The 14794-nt window shown below is 34.4% G+C and overlaps 1 protein-coding gene and 1 long non-coding RNA gene across 3 annotated transcripts; one reads left to right on the top strand and one right to left on the bottom strand.

Moving 5' to 3' along the window:
* Positions 1 to 1812: 1812 nt before the first annotated feature.
* LOC142175415 (uncharacterized) lies at positions 1813 to 5245 on the bottom strand. Its single transcript, XR_012704443.1, has 2 exons — positions 4166 to 5245; positions 1813 to 2112 (listed from the first exon to the last, which is right to left on the bottom strand). It is a non-coding gene; the product is annotated as an uncharacterized LOC142175415 (long non-coding RNA).
* A 1917-nt stretch (positions 5246 to 7162) lies between these two features.
* LOC107768904 (protein AE7-like 1) lies at positions 7163 to 11964 on the top strand. 2 transcript variants are annotated; one of them, XM_075242067.1, is made up of 6 exons: positions 7163 to 7363; positions 7761 to 7864; positions 8875 to 8974; positions 9580 to 9676; positions 11009 to 11054; positions 11602 to 11964. In XM_075242067.1, the coding sequence occupies exons 1-5, from the start codon at positions 7259 to 7261 to the stop codon at positions 11011 to 11013; spliced, it is 411 nt and encodes a 136-aa protein (XP_075098168.1). In that variant the 5' UTR covers positions 7163 to 7258; the 3' UTR covers positions 11014 to 11054; positions 11602 to 11964. The 2 variants fall into 2 exon arrangements, with proteins under 2 accessions (XP_075098168.1, XP_075098167.1); XM_075242066.1 differs by lacking the exon at positions 9580 to 9676 and having other exon boundaries at positions 7168 to 7363.
* Positions 11965 to 14794: the final 2830 nt, after the last annotated feature.

The raw sequence follows: 14794 nt of genomic DNA, 5'->3' as shown, positions 1-14794 counted from the left end.
TAATAACCCCTCAGATGGGCTACCGAATCTCCACGCCCATCATACAAATTAAACTTTGGCATCTAAACCCTTTCAGCTTTCTGGGTATCTTATCTTGCTCTACTGTCTTAGCAGGCTTTGCAGTCTCACCGGGAGGCTCAAAATGAGGAGCGTGAGAGTATGGATCCGAGACCTTGAAAGTTGGTTCTGGAGCATAGTGTTGGGCATCGGGGACTTTGAACACAGTCTAGTTGGAGGATCGAGGAAAAGTAGCTGGTGGAGGAGCTACAAAAGCATGAGTGGCCAAGGAGCGGGATATGAGGTGGTTTTGGCGGGTGGAGTGTGAAAAGGTTGTGAGGAGATATCCTGGACTTGTGACAGTGGCGGAATGGTGACAAGGCTTTTAGTGTAGTTAGTGAGAACTGATGGTGGAGGACGCCCACTAATCCAGGCTTGGTATATTTCGGCCATCTGTCTTTTCAACCTTAAGACCTCTTCTTTCAACTCAGATTCTGATTCAACAATTCCCTTAGACGGATCAATGACCCTTGCTCCCACTCTTTGCTAGCCACGGCTACCTTGCTACTTGACCTTGTGTTGTATGGATGAGTTACTTAAGAACCACAAACCAACCATCCTTCTGCTCAATGAAGATAACAAATGGAACAAAATAGGGTCATCCTGTCAGCATTAGGGCATTTAACAACTAAAAATATCACATTGCGTGCAATGCACCTAGCAACAATTAACGATTCTAGAATGACTTCGAGGGTCACAAGGTCACTTGGCATCTCCCAATTTTGTTCATTTCAATCTTCTCTTTTCTTTTCTATTCTGGTACTTCTTGGCTTGCTCATTTTCTTTCCTCTTTTTTTTTCTAATTATCACTCTTTTCTTTCCTCTCATTTCTCACATCCCCTAATTTCACCTCTCTCTTTTTCTTTTTTTTTCTTTAATTTTTTTTCTTCCTTTTTCCTTTTTCTTTTAATTAAAAATAATTCGATCAAACCCTATGTAGGTTGCCTACGTATAATGACGCTGCATAAATCAAATCTTTGCTTAGTTCGGGAAAATCAAGAATAGACTAAATAAACTAACGTTCTCTTCTTCCTTTTTTTACCTTAATGACTACTCAGACGAGAAAAGGGAAATAAAAGAAACAAATATTTTTTTTTGAATTTTCTAGACTTAATGTTCTATAAGCTATTCTAAACTCAAGCTTAACGGGCATATATATATATATATATATATTCTTTCTTTTTTTCTTTCTTTTGAAACAGATACTCTATGAGAAATTATTAAGGAAAAATTCATAGAAGAGAAATATTTTTTGATTCTTTTTTTTAGGAAGAAAAACTAAAGAATGAACCAAAGAATTTTTTTTTGAATTTTCACTTGATATCCTGAAGAAAGATTTCGAAACAAGAAATGAAAAAGATATAAAAAATATTTATTGGATTTCAGTTTTTGATTACCTAAGGAAAAAACTCTAAAGATAAACAAAAGATAAAGTATGTTTTTTCTTCTATGTACAATGTCCTAAAGTTCTAGTGAAAATAAAAAGATTTTTTTTGTTTTATATATATTTCCCAAACAAAAACCTCAAAAGAAAGTTTTTTATTTTTATTTTTGGAATTAATATCTTAATAAAACTTCTAAAGAGGTATTAAAAGAAAATTCTCTTCTTTTTTTGAAGTTTTAGTCTTAATAACTAAAGGTAATATAAAAGCAATTTTTATTTTGAGTTCTAGATATTAATTTGCTAAGGAAAACCACAAAAAAAAAAATTTGAACTTCTAGAGTTAGTATTCTAGAGAAAACATCTAACAGAAATATTAAACGCAAAATCTCTTTTTTTGGATTTTTGATTTATAACACATCTTTTTCAAATACAAAATAGGAAATATAATAACAAAAAACTCAACAAACTTAACTAGCCTATGACAGACTCTAATATCACCTAAAAGACTTGGCATTATTGACAAAACTAGAAGGTAAAAAACGACATAAAAAGAAAACAGACTCAAAACATAACATTAAAAAAAATCCTTAAGCAAACTCCTGAATGAGCGATCTTGACTGGATGGTCCTAAGGCGTCTATCATGCCCACACTCCAGTAAGTAGATCCATACCTGTATGAGAAAATTAAGACAAAATAAAGTTAAAGACCTAGAACACTATGTGAGACAATAACCCTTCCTGTTGGACACATGCAAGACATGTTTATGACTATTTTTCTAAAATTAACCTATGTGGCTAAAAGTGGCTAAAATGCAAGATTTGGCTAAGACCCCGTGAAGCCAAGAACCTAAGACTTCTTACTAGGAAGACCAGACCGTATGTGGGTTGCCTACGTATCCTGCCCCGAAAGATGAAAATTAGGTATGCGTAGTTCGGGCAGATTGGATACGGTCGAGAATTAAAAAAAAACTAATTTAGAGAAAACATATTTTTTTGGCTCTTCTTTTTTTTTTTTGAAAAATGATGAAACATGTAAACTCTTTTTGGATTTTCTTTTCCTTTTGTTTGATTGATTTTTTTTGGAAAATGATGTGAAAGTGCAAATTTTTTTTAGATTTTTCATGTTTTTTTCTTTTCTTTTTCTTCTAAAAAATGTGAAAGAAAACATAACTGGGTCTGTCAAATAAACCTTTTACCCTTGAAGAAATGCAACATGTAGCACATATGATGCATCAGAATGGTCTTTTATTTTTTTGGTTATACCTGTCCTAGACGGACCCAACCCTTGTGTTGAGTCCCTAAAGTCAAATGCACATGGTGCAAACAAACGTGCCTACTAGGGATTCGGCATGAGGTTATGTTATTCTAAGTCTAAACCTGGGGTTGTGTTCTAGACCTGGCTTACCCGAGCAGACTACTCGAGCCGAAGAGGGGGCAACGTACCGGGAGCACGAAAGTCTACCCGGCCTTGTTGCTGGCCCAACCTCGTTCTATTTGGTGTAACTTCTAGTTCACGCGAACGTGGCACCTATTTTTTTTTGAAGACTGAGAAGGGAGGCGTAGGAAGACATTTTAATACAGTTCAAGTAATATGAAAGCGGTAAATAAACATCATTTAGCGCATTAGGTCCACAAATACAATAATATCAACAAACACTAAAGCCAAGCATAGATCATATTAACAAGCTCGAATTCTTGAACCCTGAACCAAAAGTTCCGGGTTTTTATCCCCAATAAAGTCGTCTGAGTTGTCACACCTCCTTTTTACATCCCAGGAAGGGTATTAAAGGAGTTTTTTCCAATTTAAATGACAATCGAAACGGGATTATTTAAATTAAAATTCAGAGTCGCCACTTGGGATAATTTATGGTGTCCCAAGTCACCGGTTTAAAATCCCGAATTCGAGGAAGTTTGACTCTATTTATGGTCTGCAAACACAAAAATCCGAGTAAGGAATTTTGTTAACCCGGAAGAAGGTGTTAGGCATTCTCGAGTTCCGTAGTTCTAGCACGGTCGCTTTGATCATACTTGGCTTAATCAAATTGTCTAATTACTTACTCTTAGAACCTATGTACATTTGCCTTTTTTTTATTAAGAAACTATCTTGAAAAACAGGTCACGCGTATGTGTACACATTTGTTTGGCGCCTATATAATCATGTCATGCGGACATGTCCACAATTAGTAACGCTTTATTATTATTAAGAAAATTTAGTCGAAGTTGCGCGAATGCATACTCCGATTTTGTTTTAAAATCGTAATCATGACACGCGAACGTGTACACAATCACGATAATTGATTAAGTCGCGCTTAAAGCAAACTACGAGGTTCATAAAATGTTTATTCTAAAACTAGTTTAAGATTATTGTAAGGCTTGAATATATAAAAGAAGAGCACTATGGACCTAAGTCTGTGATCTTATTATCCAATCCATAACAAAATGACCAAATGCAACTCATACTTTTATCTTTCGTAAATGAGCATTTCAATTGCAAACAGCCCGAGTCAGAATCATAGGAATCTATCAAGTTCTCGATAAACAAGAGAGGACAAACATGATAATATGTAGTTAATAAGATGATGAACCAGCACATAAAAACAATAGGAACAAAAACCACACAAATAAACAACTAATTCCAATTAAAAGAAAACTCATATCCAGGTCATCTAAATAATACGTAATGATCACAACTAGATATGAATAGGAGGTAAAATAGAAATGGACCTTGGTAATATCTTTCTGCTTAGGTATCCAATAGCAAATACACACTTAGAAACGTCGAACAACAAACAGCACCTCGACCGGAACCAATAGATGGAACTTTCGGACAGGATTTCAAGCAACAACCTCAGACACTGACATCTCCGGCAGGGTCTCGAAAAATAAAGGGCAAAAAAAAAATGCCAAACGATAATAGAACAAAAATCAGTTACTTGGAGGGTCTTTTGACGGTGTAAGACGTCAGAAACAGTGATTCCGGCGACGAAGGAAAAAAAAGACGTGATTTCGTCGGCATTAATGGAGGTCGCTAAGTATGACTCAAACAAAAAAATTCCTTTTCTGATTGTTCACAGAAATAGAACCAAAAGAGAGAAGAGGATCAGTGATTTTCTTAAGCCTTTCCTTTCCGTCTCTGTTCGTATTTCAGCCAAAAAATCGATAAGGTCGAGCAACGTTTATAAAGAGAGAGGGTCACTGATTTTCATGGAGTTCCACTGGATTTCATGGTATTTCCGGCGAGTTTCTGTCTTCCCCGTTCCAAATTTCTCGACCCCTTTTCTTCTTAATTTTGTCTGGGGCCACTGCCGGTTGTTCGAAATCAGGAGGGTTGGCGTTGTTGGTTGTTCGCTAGTGGGTTTGGTTTTGGGTGTTCTGTTGTGGAGGTCTGGAGATTGAAGATGAAGGGGGTGTTCTCTTGGTGTTCTTGCGGCTGAAGAAGATGATGTAACGCTTGGGCGGGGTGGGGTTCTTGTGGGTGTAACAACAAATATGATGCTTAGGGATCTTAGGCATTAGGTCTAAGGGTCTAGCTGCTAGGGTTTTTTTATTTTTTTAATTTTTGTTCCCCTTTTCTTTAGCTTTGTCTATATATTTATAGGAAGGGGCTTAGGGTTAAGGGGAATGGGCTATCCGAATTTTAGCTAAAAATTGGGCTAGATGAGCACTTAAATTCAAGAGAGACAAATCAATAAGCCCAAGCTTAATTATTTCTATTTTCTAAGAAGTTAAAATCTATAAACTTACTAGTTAACCTTAGCTTATGTACCAAAATGGGGATAAAATTAGCAATTATTTTTTGTATTTTTCAAAGATTATACTAAAAATAAGAATCCCAATAAAATAGTATGACTACAAAATATTAACGAAACTATTTTTTGTAATTTTCATGTTGTGTGATAAAATAAAGTAGAAGAGTCAAAGCTAGTTGAAATAACAATATTAGACCTATACTAAATATTTATATGCTAAAATATGTAAAATCTTGGGGAGGGTCAAAAATCACATGTCTACAATAAGTACGCGGTCAATGACTATTTATGCCATAATAATGACATTATTTTCTTATTTTCTCTCAAACCTCCTTCTAGAGGTGAGTGTGGTATATACCACTAGCACACTCATATTCTTCCAAAAATGAATATGTATTCATAAATCACATGTTGTCACATTCACATTATGAATGGACCATAATCATTGATATGTGCTTTACAAAATCTCATGTCAAATTGACGACAAATATTACTTTCACATAATGAATGATTATTTTGACAATCCTTATTGTTCTCATTATCACAATGATGGCGATTATAATTTCGTCTATTGCCACATCCATATCCATTGATATCTTCACGATAATAATTTTGTCTTCTTTTAGACTTATCACATATTGCTATCACATTCTTTTAAGGGAATGAGAATGAGAATGAAGCAAATCAATGAGACGAGTTTTCAATTCTTTGCCCACAATCATACATGAATTTGATCATGACAAGACATAGAAGTTTTACCACTTCGAGTGATTATAATTTCTTACTAACTCTATTATAGTTATAATCAAAATTTATTTTCTTTGCTTGTATTTAAAATCAAATTATAGAATGTTAAGAATTTAAAGGAGAAAAATAAATAAAATACTTACCTTAAATCCAGAATTTAATTCTGAAGTAAGTTCATGAAACAATTGACAATCATTATGCCTAATTCCAAAACTTCTACTCAATTGGTTAGAGTCTCGTGCTGATAACGTGTTATGAAACATAAAAGAAAAAGAATTACAAAGAAAAGTAGGGAGAGAGAATTCTTATTGATTTTGGGATGAATTACAATGGAATAGAACCCTCTATTTAGGGAAAGAATGACTTAGCCCCAACTAATAACCTCTAGAATCTCTCTAAAATATATACATTCACCTTAAATAGAATTCTATTTATATCATTATGTATTTTGTCGCTGCTGAGATGTCAACTTGATTTTCGTGATTTGTTCCAAATAAAGTGAACCATTAAAACAATTCCTCACAGTCACACCCTCTCTTAATTTAAGAAGAGTTTGATTACACAATTGGAAACTTAGTCGCTTGTTACTTATATTTTTTTCGTTTTAATTTATATGAGATAGTTTGATTCGCATGGAGTTTAAGAAAAAAAAAATTATGATACTAAAAACTTAAAGTGTAAAAGTTTTGTGGGATTAATAATATTTGTCAGACTATAAAAGCTTTACATTAAGTATAAATTGAAAATTTTAAAGTTAAATTATTTTTAAATATAAAATTAAAACCTCGAGCTCGAGGACGTAGATCGACCTGTCATATAACTATTGTAACGAAAGATATATCTTTAATTGATGAATATGTAAAGATGTATTCGTTAAAAAACGAGATGGAAAAAAAATCTATAACTATACTATATCGTGATATGTATAATAGTGGGGATTATATATATTATTTTTTTTGAATGAACTAATAAAAAAATATGTCACAAACAGATTGAATATGTTTTAGGCAAACTAGGAGAAAAGAAATAACTACTTTGTGAATCTTACATGTTAATCCACTATTAATGTAATTTAATGGATTATGATATAAACAGTTATTTATTTATAGTGGACTAAAATAATCTTTACAAGGATTAAGCGGCACGAATGTTACGTGTGCCGCCACTAGTGGACAACTTTTTGACTAGAAAATGCACCGCTAATTTGACGAGTAGCGAGACAAACAGTCCGTGAACTTTGTTAGGCGATGGAGTATTTAACTAACTCTCTTCTCTTCTTCTATATCTGTATGTATAGCTTCAGTATTTCAGAGAAAAGGAGATGACTTTGGGACTGATAAATGCAAATCCAGTGGTTCACGCCAAAAAGGAGAGGATCGCTCGCCCTGAAGATCATCACGCCGTTGATGCTCTCGACATTTATGATATCCTTTTCCCCCGAGCTCCTGCCTGACTACGTCGTTTTGGTTTGAAATTTTCTACTTGGAAGAAAATAACATTAAGTAGCTATTTTATTTAGTATGTTTATTTTACTTTTTCATATGAAATTTAAATGATGAATTTTCATAGTTCAATTGTCTCTGAATTTAGTATGATCCTCTTGTAACTGCTAGTATTTCAAACTACGTCGTTTTTCTACAAAGAGTATAAGAAGAAAAAGAGAAATCGGGTATTTTGATGCAGTAAGCTGATTTAGGTTTCTGTTTTCTTTTGATTGAGTATCTTAATTTGGATTTACGGATATTTTCGTGTGATTTAATTATTTATCAATTTACTGTGGTTGAATTCGAAGTGATCCTTGATTTTGAAAATTTTTAATACATTTCGTGAGGGATATAAGAGATCCAGAGCATCCGTATTCATTAGAGCAGCTGAGTGTACTCTCCGAAGAGTCCATTACTGTTGACGAGAAGCTTGGACGCATTCTGTATGTTCAATACTGACTTATGACCTTATCTGCTTAAATCTGCTTGTTTATTTATTATTATTATCCAAAGAAAAACATATTGCTTGTGTATTCTTTTTGTTGATAAGTAAGGGCGGACATATAGATTGCTTTATCTGTATATATGTATAAGGGGGGAAAATGGAAAATTTTATCCATATCGTGTTCAGTTAACTGATTGGTGACTCATGTAAAATTCGAGTTAGTCATATAATTTATCTTCACTGGTTGGCCAATGGCGATTGATATTTTAATCAATATTGAAAATCCCGTGTATTTTTGGAGTCAGATTTTTGGGCTCATTGTTTAGAGGTGAACCATTAAGCCATATATTTGATTGGAGTTCAGACTCCATTGAGTTAACATTTTCGGACGGAGTTTCACCTACCTGATTTCACTTTAGCAGGCCTGTAATTTGATTCCATGTATCCTGAGTTAAGCTTGGTTGCTCGATTCTAGTTCACTTTGCACTATCTAGAATTATTTGACAACACATTTACCAGAACATACATACTTATGTGCAATGATTTCTAACATGCTTAATCATTCCTGTTAAAACTTACCTGGCTCACTAACGTGAGTAGCAAATATCCTAGGTACCTAAGAATTTACTAGAAGGTTTGCTATATGAATATGCTTTTATGATGAGCACTCTTGTCAATCAAGAAGAAATAACAGAAAAGCAACTTTTAACTTTATAAATTGGACTCTCGCTTAAAAAGCTGTTTTTTCCTTTTTCAGCAAAATGTCCGTAATAGATAGACACAATGGAGTTGTCTGCAATGATTCTTTGCCATCTTTTACCTGTGAAATCATCACTCTTTTCAATCCGATATATGTTAAGAACCAGCTAATCTCCATGGATATTAAATGGATGCTATCTACCATGTTTTGTAAAAAACCTTAAGAAAAAGCAATAAACTAGTAACAAATAATTCCTAACTTTCCTTACTCATGTCAGTTGTTTATCTTCCTTTTTTTGTTGTTCATAGGATTACTTTCACCCCAACCATCCAGCACTGTAGCATGGCAACTGTGATTGGCCTTTGTTTGAGAGAGAAGTTGAAGAATTGCTTCTCTCCTCATTTCAAGGTGGTGTTCCTTAATCCGACTTAGATTGCAGTAAAGGTTCTGTCATGTATTGGGTGTTCCCGGTAGTCTATTTGACTTAACTAGTCTGAGTAATTTTTTTTTAAAGACTTTCCTGAAACATCTCGTATATGCTTAGCAGAGGACTGCTTATTTTAACGAGTAAAGGAGTGTATGGATTCAATTGAGCAGGGTAATATGGTCTGGGAAAGAGCATACTGGTATAATTCTACTGTCAAGGAGCATCCTGCAATAAATACTTGCAAGAAGAACAAAAAAATTACTTTTACTCTCATCTAAATATTTCAAAGTCTCGCTTCTGTGATTAAGAATTTGTATTATAATTTTCCTTATAAATCCTAAGAAGTCTAGACGTCCCACAAAACTTTAGTTGTAGAGTAGGTAGTCTAGAGTGTTCATAACAGTAGTATTGGCACGCAGTCTCGCTTTCTGTTAGTAGTAGATTTTTATGACTAACCGTTGTTTTCTTTCATTGTTGATCACCTTACTATCTTGTTGTTTTTATTCTGCTTTTATATGGCTTTTTGGTACTGTTTCTTCTTGTCTATATTTTAATTAATGTGGTGCTTATGCTTTCCTGAGCCAAGGGTCTATTGGAAACAACCTCTCTTTCCTCACAAGGTAGGGGTAAAGTCTGCGTACGCACTACCCTCCCCCAGACCCTACGGTGTGTGATAATACTGGGTATCTTGTTATTGTTGTTCCTTCTAGATCAATTAGCTGACCTGATAATTTGTACATGTACTTTATCATGTTTACCTTCTGAAAAGTTTAAATTGTTTCTTCTCCTAGTGAGATTTTACTGGGTATGTTGTTGTTGTTGTTGTTGTTGTAACATGCTTTTGTTTCCTAATAGGATAAGGAGGATCTACAATTTAGAACTCGTATTGTCTCTAATGAACAGATTAAACTATCTCTAACTAATGTATAAGAACTTAGCTTTAGTTGAAGGATGATTGTAAATAGAATCAAAGATAACGACACAAAATATTGATAATGATATCTTTCATCTAAATCATTCCCTAGGAAAATTCGACTCCAAATTCCAGTAAGTGGAAAGTTGGTGCAACCACAAAAGATCCAGATTAATGAAGTAAAAGTTATCCTCGTTGATTATCATACGGTGGTTGATCCTTCCACTTATTCATGTATATGTTCAAACCACCTATGTAGGAGGAAGAATATATCTGACAATCAATGGCAAGCAAGCATAATACTGAAATCTTCATTCTTGACCAGGGTTCTACAGAGACGGAGATAAAGAGCTGAGACATCAAAGAGATGATAATAAATTTGATGAAATCTTAATCTAGTAAAACTTTTGAATTATTTCACTTTATATTTTCGGGTTAGCTGATGGGTTTAAGAGTTGATCATGAGTAGGAAAAAGAACATGGACATTGACACCAAAGGTTGATGTAGTACGAAAAAATGAGATTGCAGAGAGTTAAGAGACCTGGTATCTGATTTGGGAGGTAGCTAGACCTCGTGGAATTAGTCGAGGTGTGCGCAAGCTAGTCCAGACATCACGGTTATCAGAAAAAAGATTGGAGACGGTTAAGAGGAAGAAATCAGACAGGGAGTGAGCAGGTGAAGAAGAGAGATTCTTACCTTCTCAAGAAGATTATAAAGAAAGCTAAAGGGGAGATAGAGAGATCTATTCATAAAGTTCATCCCCAAGTTTCAAGTGGTCTACACAAAGTATATAAGATCTTACTAATAATAGGAGTTCTGAAACCTCGTTAGAGCTTTTCACATAATTAGGACTCTCAGCTTTTAATAAAAACATGATAAACAAAACAAAATACAATGATAGGTCATTGTTAATGATTGCTTTTATTATATATATTAAAAGCTCTCCTCAAATTATGTTCGCTGCATTCGATGAGTTCCTGGAAGATAATTAAGCTATTCTAAGATTGACTTCTATGACAAGGTGCACCGCTGTAGTGATTCAGATCTGTACAACTTCTATGTTTGATTTCCTCTGACGTGCTTATTTTTGTGGTGTGACAGGTTGATATAAAAGTGGCTCCTGGATCTCATGCGGATGAAGACTCAGGTAGAGTTAATTTAGAGTACCTAATTATTTTTTTGAATTTGACTTTTTAAATTTTATTGGTGGAAATTCAGCTTTTAATTGCTGCAATACAAGTCTTGACTGAATTCATCTGTTATTGGCTTCATTGAATCATTAAACACGGATGCTTCCAATTTGTAATATGATCTGATATTGGGGGTTGACAAATCTTTCTATTCTTGTGTTATGACTTACTACCTTCTCCGCTGAGTTGAAAACACGGACTAGTGAGTCTGTTCGCGAAGTCAAAACAGGCCATGATAAGTTAACATGCAAAATGCATTCTATTAGTTCTATTCAATCCCCAAGGAAAATCATATAAGCTCTGTGCGGTTGTCTATGGCATGCTGATTCTGGGACGACAGAGCAAATGCTGGAGCATCGGAAAGTAGTATTTATGTTTCCTGATGTATGCCAATGTAGCACCGAATAGGATTCTTCTCTGGGCTTTGGAACTTCTAGAATTGATACAGCTTCTTAAGTAAGACACTTCAATCTTAAAACATTTTTTATTACCATTCTCTTGCAGTTAATAAGCAGTTGAATGATAAAGAACGGGTTGCTGCTGCCATGGAGAACCCAAATCTTCGCCAGCTTGTTGATGAGTGCCTCTATTCGAGTGAGCTTTAAAAGAACGATGCCTTCTATTTTCCTAACAAATTGTATAGTAGGTCTACTTAGCTTTAACAAATGCCATCTGGACATGAAGTCTTTATTAGTGTAGTTCAAGCAAGTCTACTTGCAATGTGCCTTGAGGCCGACTAATGTATGTAAGATGCTTTTCATGATAGTATTTAAAAATTTGTAATATTTACCTAGTGACAATGGTGCCTGTTCTTTGTCTGGGCAAAATTTGTAGAATATGACAATGCATCGGCAGTTATGTACGATATACTCAAAGGTGAAGCCAGAATTTGAAGCTTATGGGTTCGGATAAGTCACTGAGCTCTGTATTAATAATTTGTACATATTCCATTGATTTCTTAAGGCATATCAGGATTTTGACCAAAGCTATTGAGTTTGGGTTGGCCGTACCGCAACTCAAGAGCTAGCTCCGCCCCCGGAGGTAGTATTAGTTTAAGAAAAAAGTTCTGCAATTGTAACATTTGCAACTAGTCTCCAGTTTAGAACTTCTCGAAGGAAACTTTTATGCGTTCTATTAGCAAGTCTTCTGACTTGTGCAATCTTGTTATCTGATGTATATTTTTCTCGTGGTCCCTTCATATCACAAAGAAGTTAGATCTTATTTTTTATATTGATCGATATTGATCTCTTATCGGTACATAGGTTTATAAACGTATAGCCATTCATTGTGAACTATACCATATAGTCTCACGATAATTGAGGAGCTTCAAAACTCGGAACTTACAATGAAAAGGTTTAAAATTAGATGACATGATAGTTCATGTGGTAGTTGTATTTACTATTTAGTGCGTAATTGTCCTGAACCAAGTTGAGTCAGGAAGGGATTATGGGCCAGAAATGTCAAACGACGCTGATCCAGTTGAGAAATTTGGGCCATAAGTTAAAGTGAGAAGAAGCCCAATGACTAAACACCCGAATGGAATGCTAGGGCGTTATATTTGGGATCCAGGGGGAGATACAGGAATGCGAATTATGTTGAAGCCTCGGCTCAGTATATATGTTCTTCTCATCTCCTCTGCTGAACTTGTTTCTCATCCCCTTTCTTCTTAGCTTTAGGTTGCAATTTCTCTTCTCATCTACTCTCTATTTTCTTTAGTGTTGTTTTCTACTATTGTATTGCTATTTGGTTATTATAGTTCCGTTTATTAAGTTAATATAATTAGTTGGTTTGGGTGTAATATCCAGTTGTTACATTAATAGTTCTGAGCTTTAATTTTGATAGAAATTCATGATCTGTGGTTGACCAAAATAAGTTGAAATAGTTGCAAATTAGAAGAATTTGCAGGCAATGAGTGGTTTAGTATATCTATACAATTATAAGTGCATACAACGTAAGACTTAATTATCAAATGTAATATCTTTGGATTTAGATTCCGTAATTTCTAATTGATAAGATTATTAAATTTTGAGTGGTTTGACAAAGAAACAGCGGTATTCTTATTGAAATGCTCATTTGAACTTGAGAGAGAGAGAGAGAGAGGAGTGGTAGGACAATTAAAAGCATGGATCTATGAGCTTACAACTACGTTATTTGGTCCCCTTGTAAATTAATCAGTGAGATCCCAAATACAATGAGCAAAAGTCAAAAACTAAAAAAATATTGCATGGCCAGAGATTTTTTTAGAGAAGTTTAAAGCATCCATCAACTAAAATATAATGTGCTGCTAAGTGACAAATCACCATCTCATGAGTCCTTAAAAGTCTTAGATTTATAGAATTGAAAAATATTTATCCCAAATGCATGCATCATTAGGATTTAGAAAAGCACACAAAATATTCTCATCAGTAACACTTTACAAGGCGAATATTCCAGAAGCTTCTACATATTGGTATCTAAATATGATGATTGAGGTTGCTCATGCTATAATTAAGGGCCATCAGCAAAAATGTCTCGAAATTTAAGCGGGATAATTATATTCTTGGACCGACGAAAAAAATAACAGCCGGCAAATATATATATATATTTTTTATATTAAGTATAAATATACATATTATATAGAAAATTAATATATATAGTTTGTATGTTTTGGGCTACCACATGTAATTATTTTGGACAGTCGGGCCAAAAATGAAAAAAAAAACAATTTAAGCTATATGCGCTAATAATGTAAAAAAGTTATAGCAAGATACTCATCACCTTGTTCAAGTTATCAATCTATAATTAAAGGCGAAATGGCTTCGTGGCCACTTAAATTTGTAGGGTTTTTGAAAGCCGATACACAAACTTTCGTCTTTCTCATTTAAACACTCAAACTCGTGAAACCTACAACTAGTAAACACCTTTGACCATTGACTATGTTTATGTGGCGTAGTTTATCTTACGTGGACATAATGCGTACAAGTCACATTCAATTGGCGCGTGTATTTATTATTATTCATTAAAAAGATTGTAAAATTAAAAAAAATAAACAAAAACTATAAGGAAAACCAAAAAAGAAGAAGAAAATGGTGCCTGGGTTTATTGACTCTGCCTTATTCCGCCGGTTTCATGAAAAGTAGCTCCATCAAACTTTTAAATCTCTTCAATGATAGGGATCAAGTGTTCAGAATAGATGGGATGACTAAGTTCTCCATGAACCATGACCTCCTGATAATCCCACTCAAATTTCACATACTGGTTCAGAGTGGATGGAACTTCTCCTGCCATATGATCTCACGGCCTCCCCAAAAAAAATTCTATATCGATGATATATTCGTCACTTAGAATAGGATCGGGAACTCATTAGGCCCGACTTGCAGTGCTAGATAGATTTCCCTTATAATCTTAGTCTCCACCCTTCATAGTGATGTGAAACGAATCTTTGCAAAATGAATCCATTATTGTGTCCCGTTCCTTCTAAGGGAAGTTCATCTTTGCAAAATGAAGCCTTATTTTCCTCTACCATCCATTCAATTGCTGCAACCAATGTTTCAGATAAAAGTTGCACAGCTATGGTGGCTGGGTTTGGTGACGTTGTTTTGCTCCGTCCCCGTCATGTAAAAGTTGCACAGCTATGGTGAAGAAGAAACTAAGGAAAATAGAAGAAAAAGTAGAAATTAATAAATTTATTCGCGCCCTTGACGTGTAACAATTCCAT

The sequence above is a fragment of the Nicotiana tabacum genome, chromosome 21 (genome assembly GCF_000715075.1).
Source record: "Nicotiana tabacum cultivar K326 chromosome 21, ASM71507v2, whole genome shotgun sequence".
In the NCBI taxonomy this organism is placed as follows: domain Eukaryota; kingdom Viridiplantae; phylum Streptophyta; class Magnoliopsida; order Solanales; family Solanaceae; genus Nicotiana; species Nicotiana tabacum.
Note: the sequence above shows the minus strand (reverse complement) of the source record. Positions and strands in the feature narration are given on the sequence as shown.

Coding starts and splice junctions, on each gene's coding strand:
- LOC107768904 (XM_075242066.1), top strand. CDS start 7,259: ATGACTTTGGGACTGATAAATGCAAATCCAGTGGTTCACGCCAAAAAG. Junction 7,364..7,760: donor ATGCTCTCGACATTTATGAT/ATCCTTTTCCCC, acceptor TTTTTAATACAT/TTCGTGAGGGATATAAGAGA. Junction 11,055..11,601: donor TCATGCGGATGAAGACTCAG/GTAGAGTTAATT, acceptor ATTCTCTTGCAG/TTAATAAGCAGTTGAATGAT.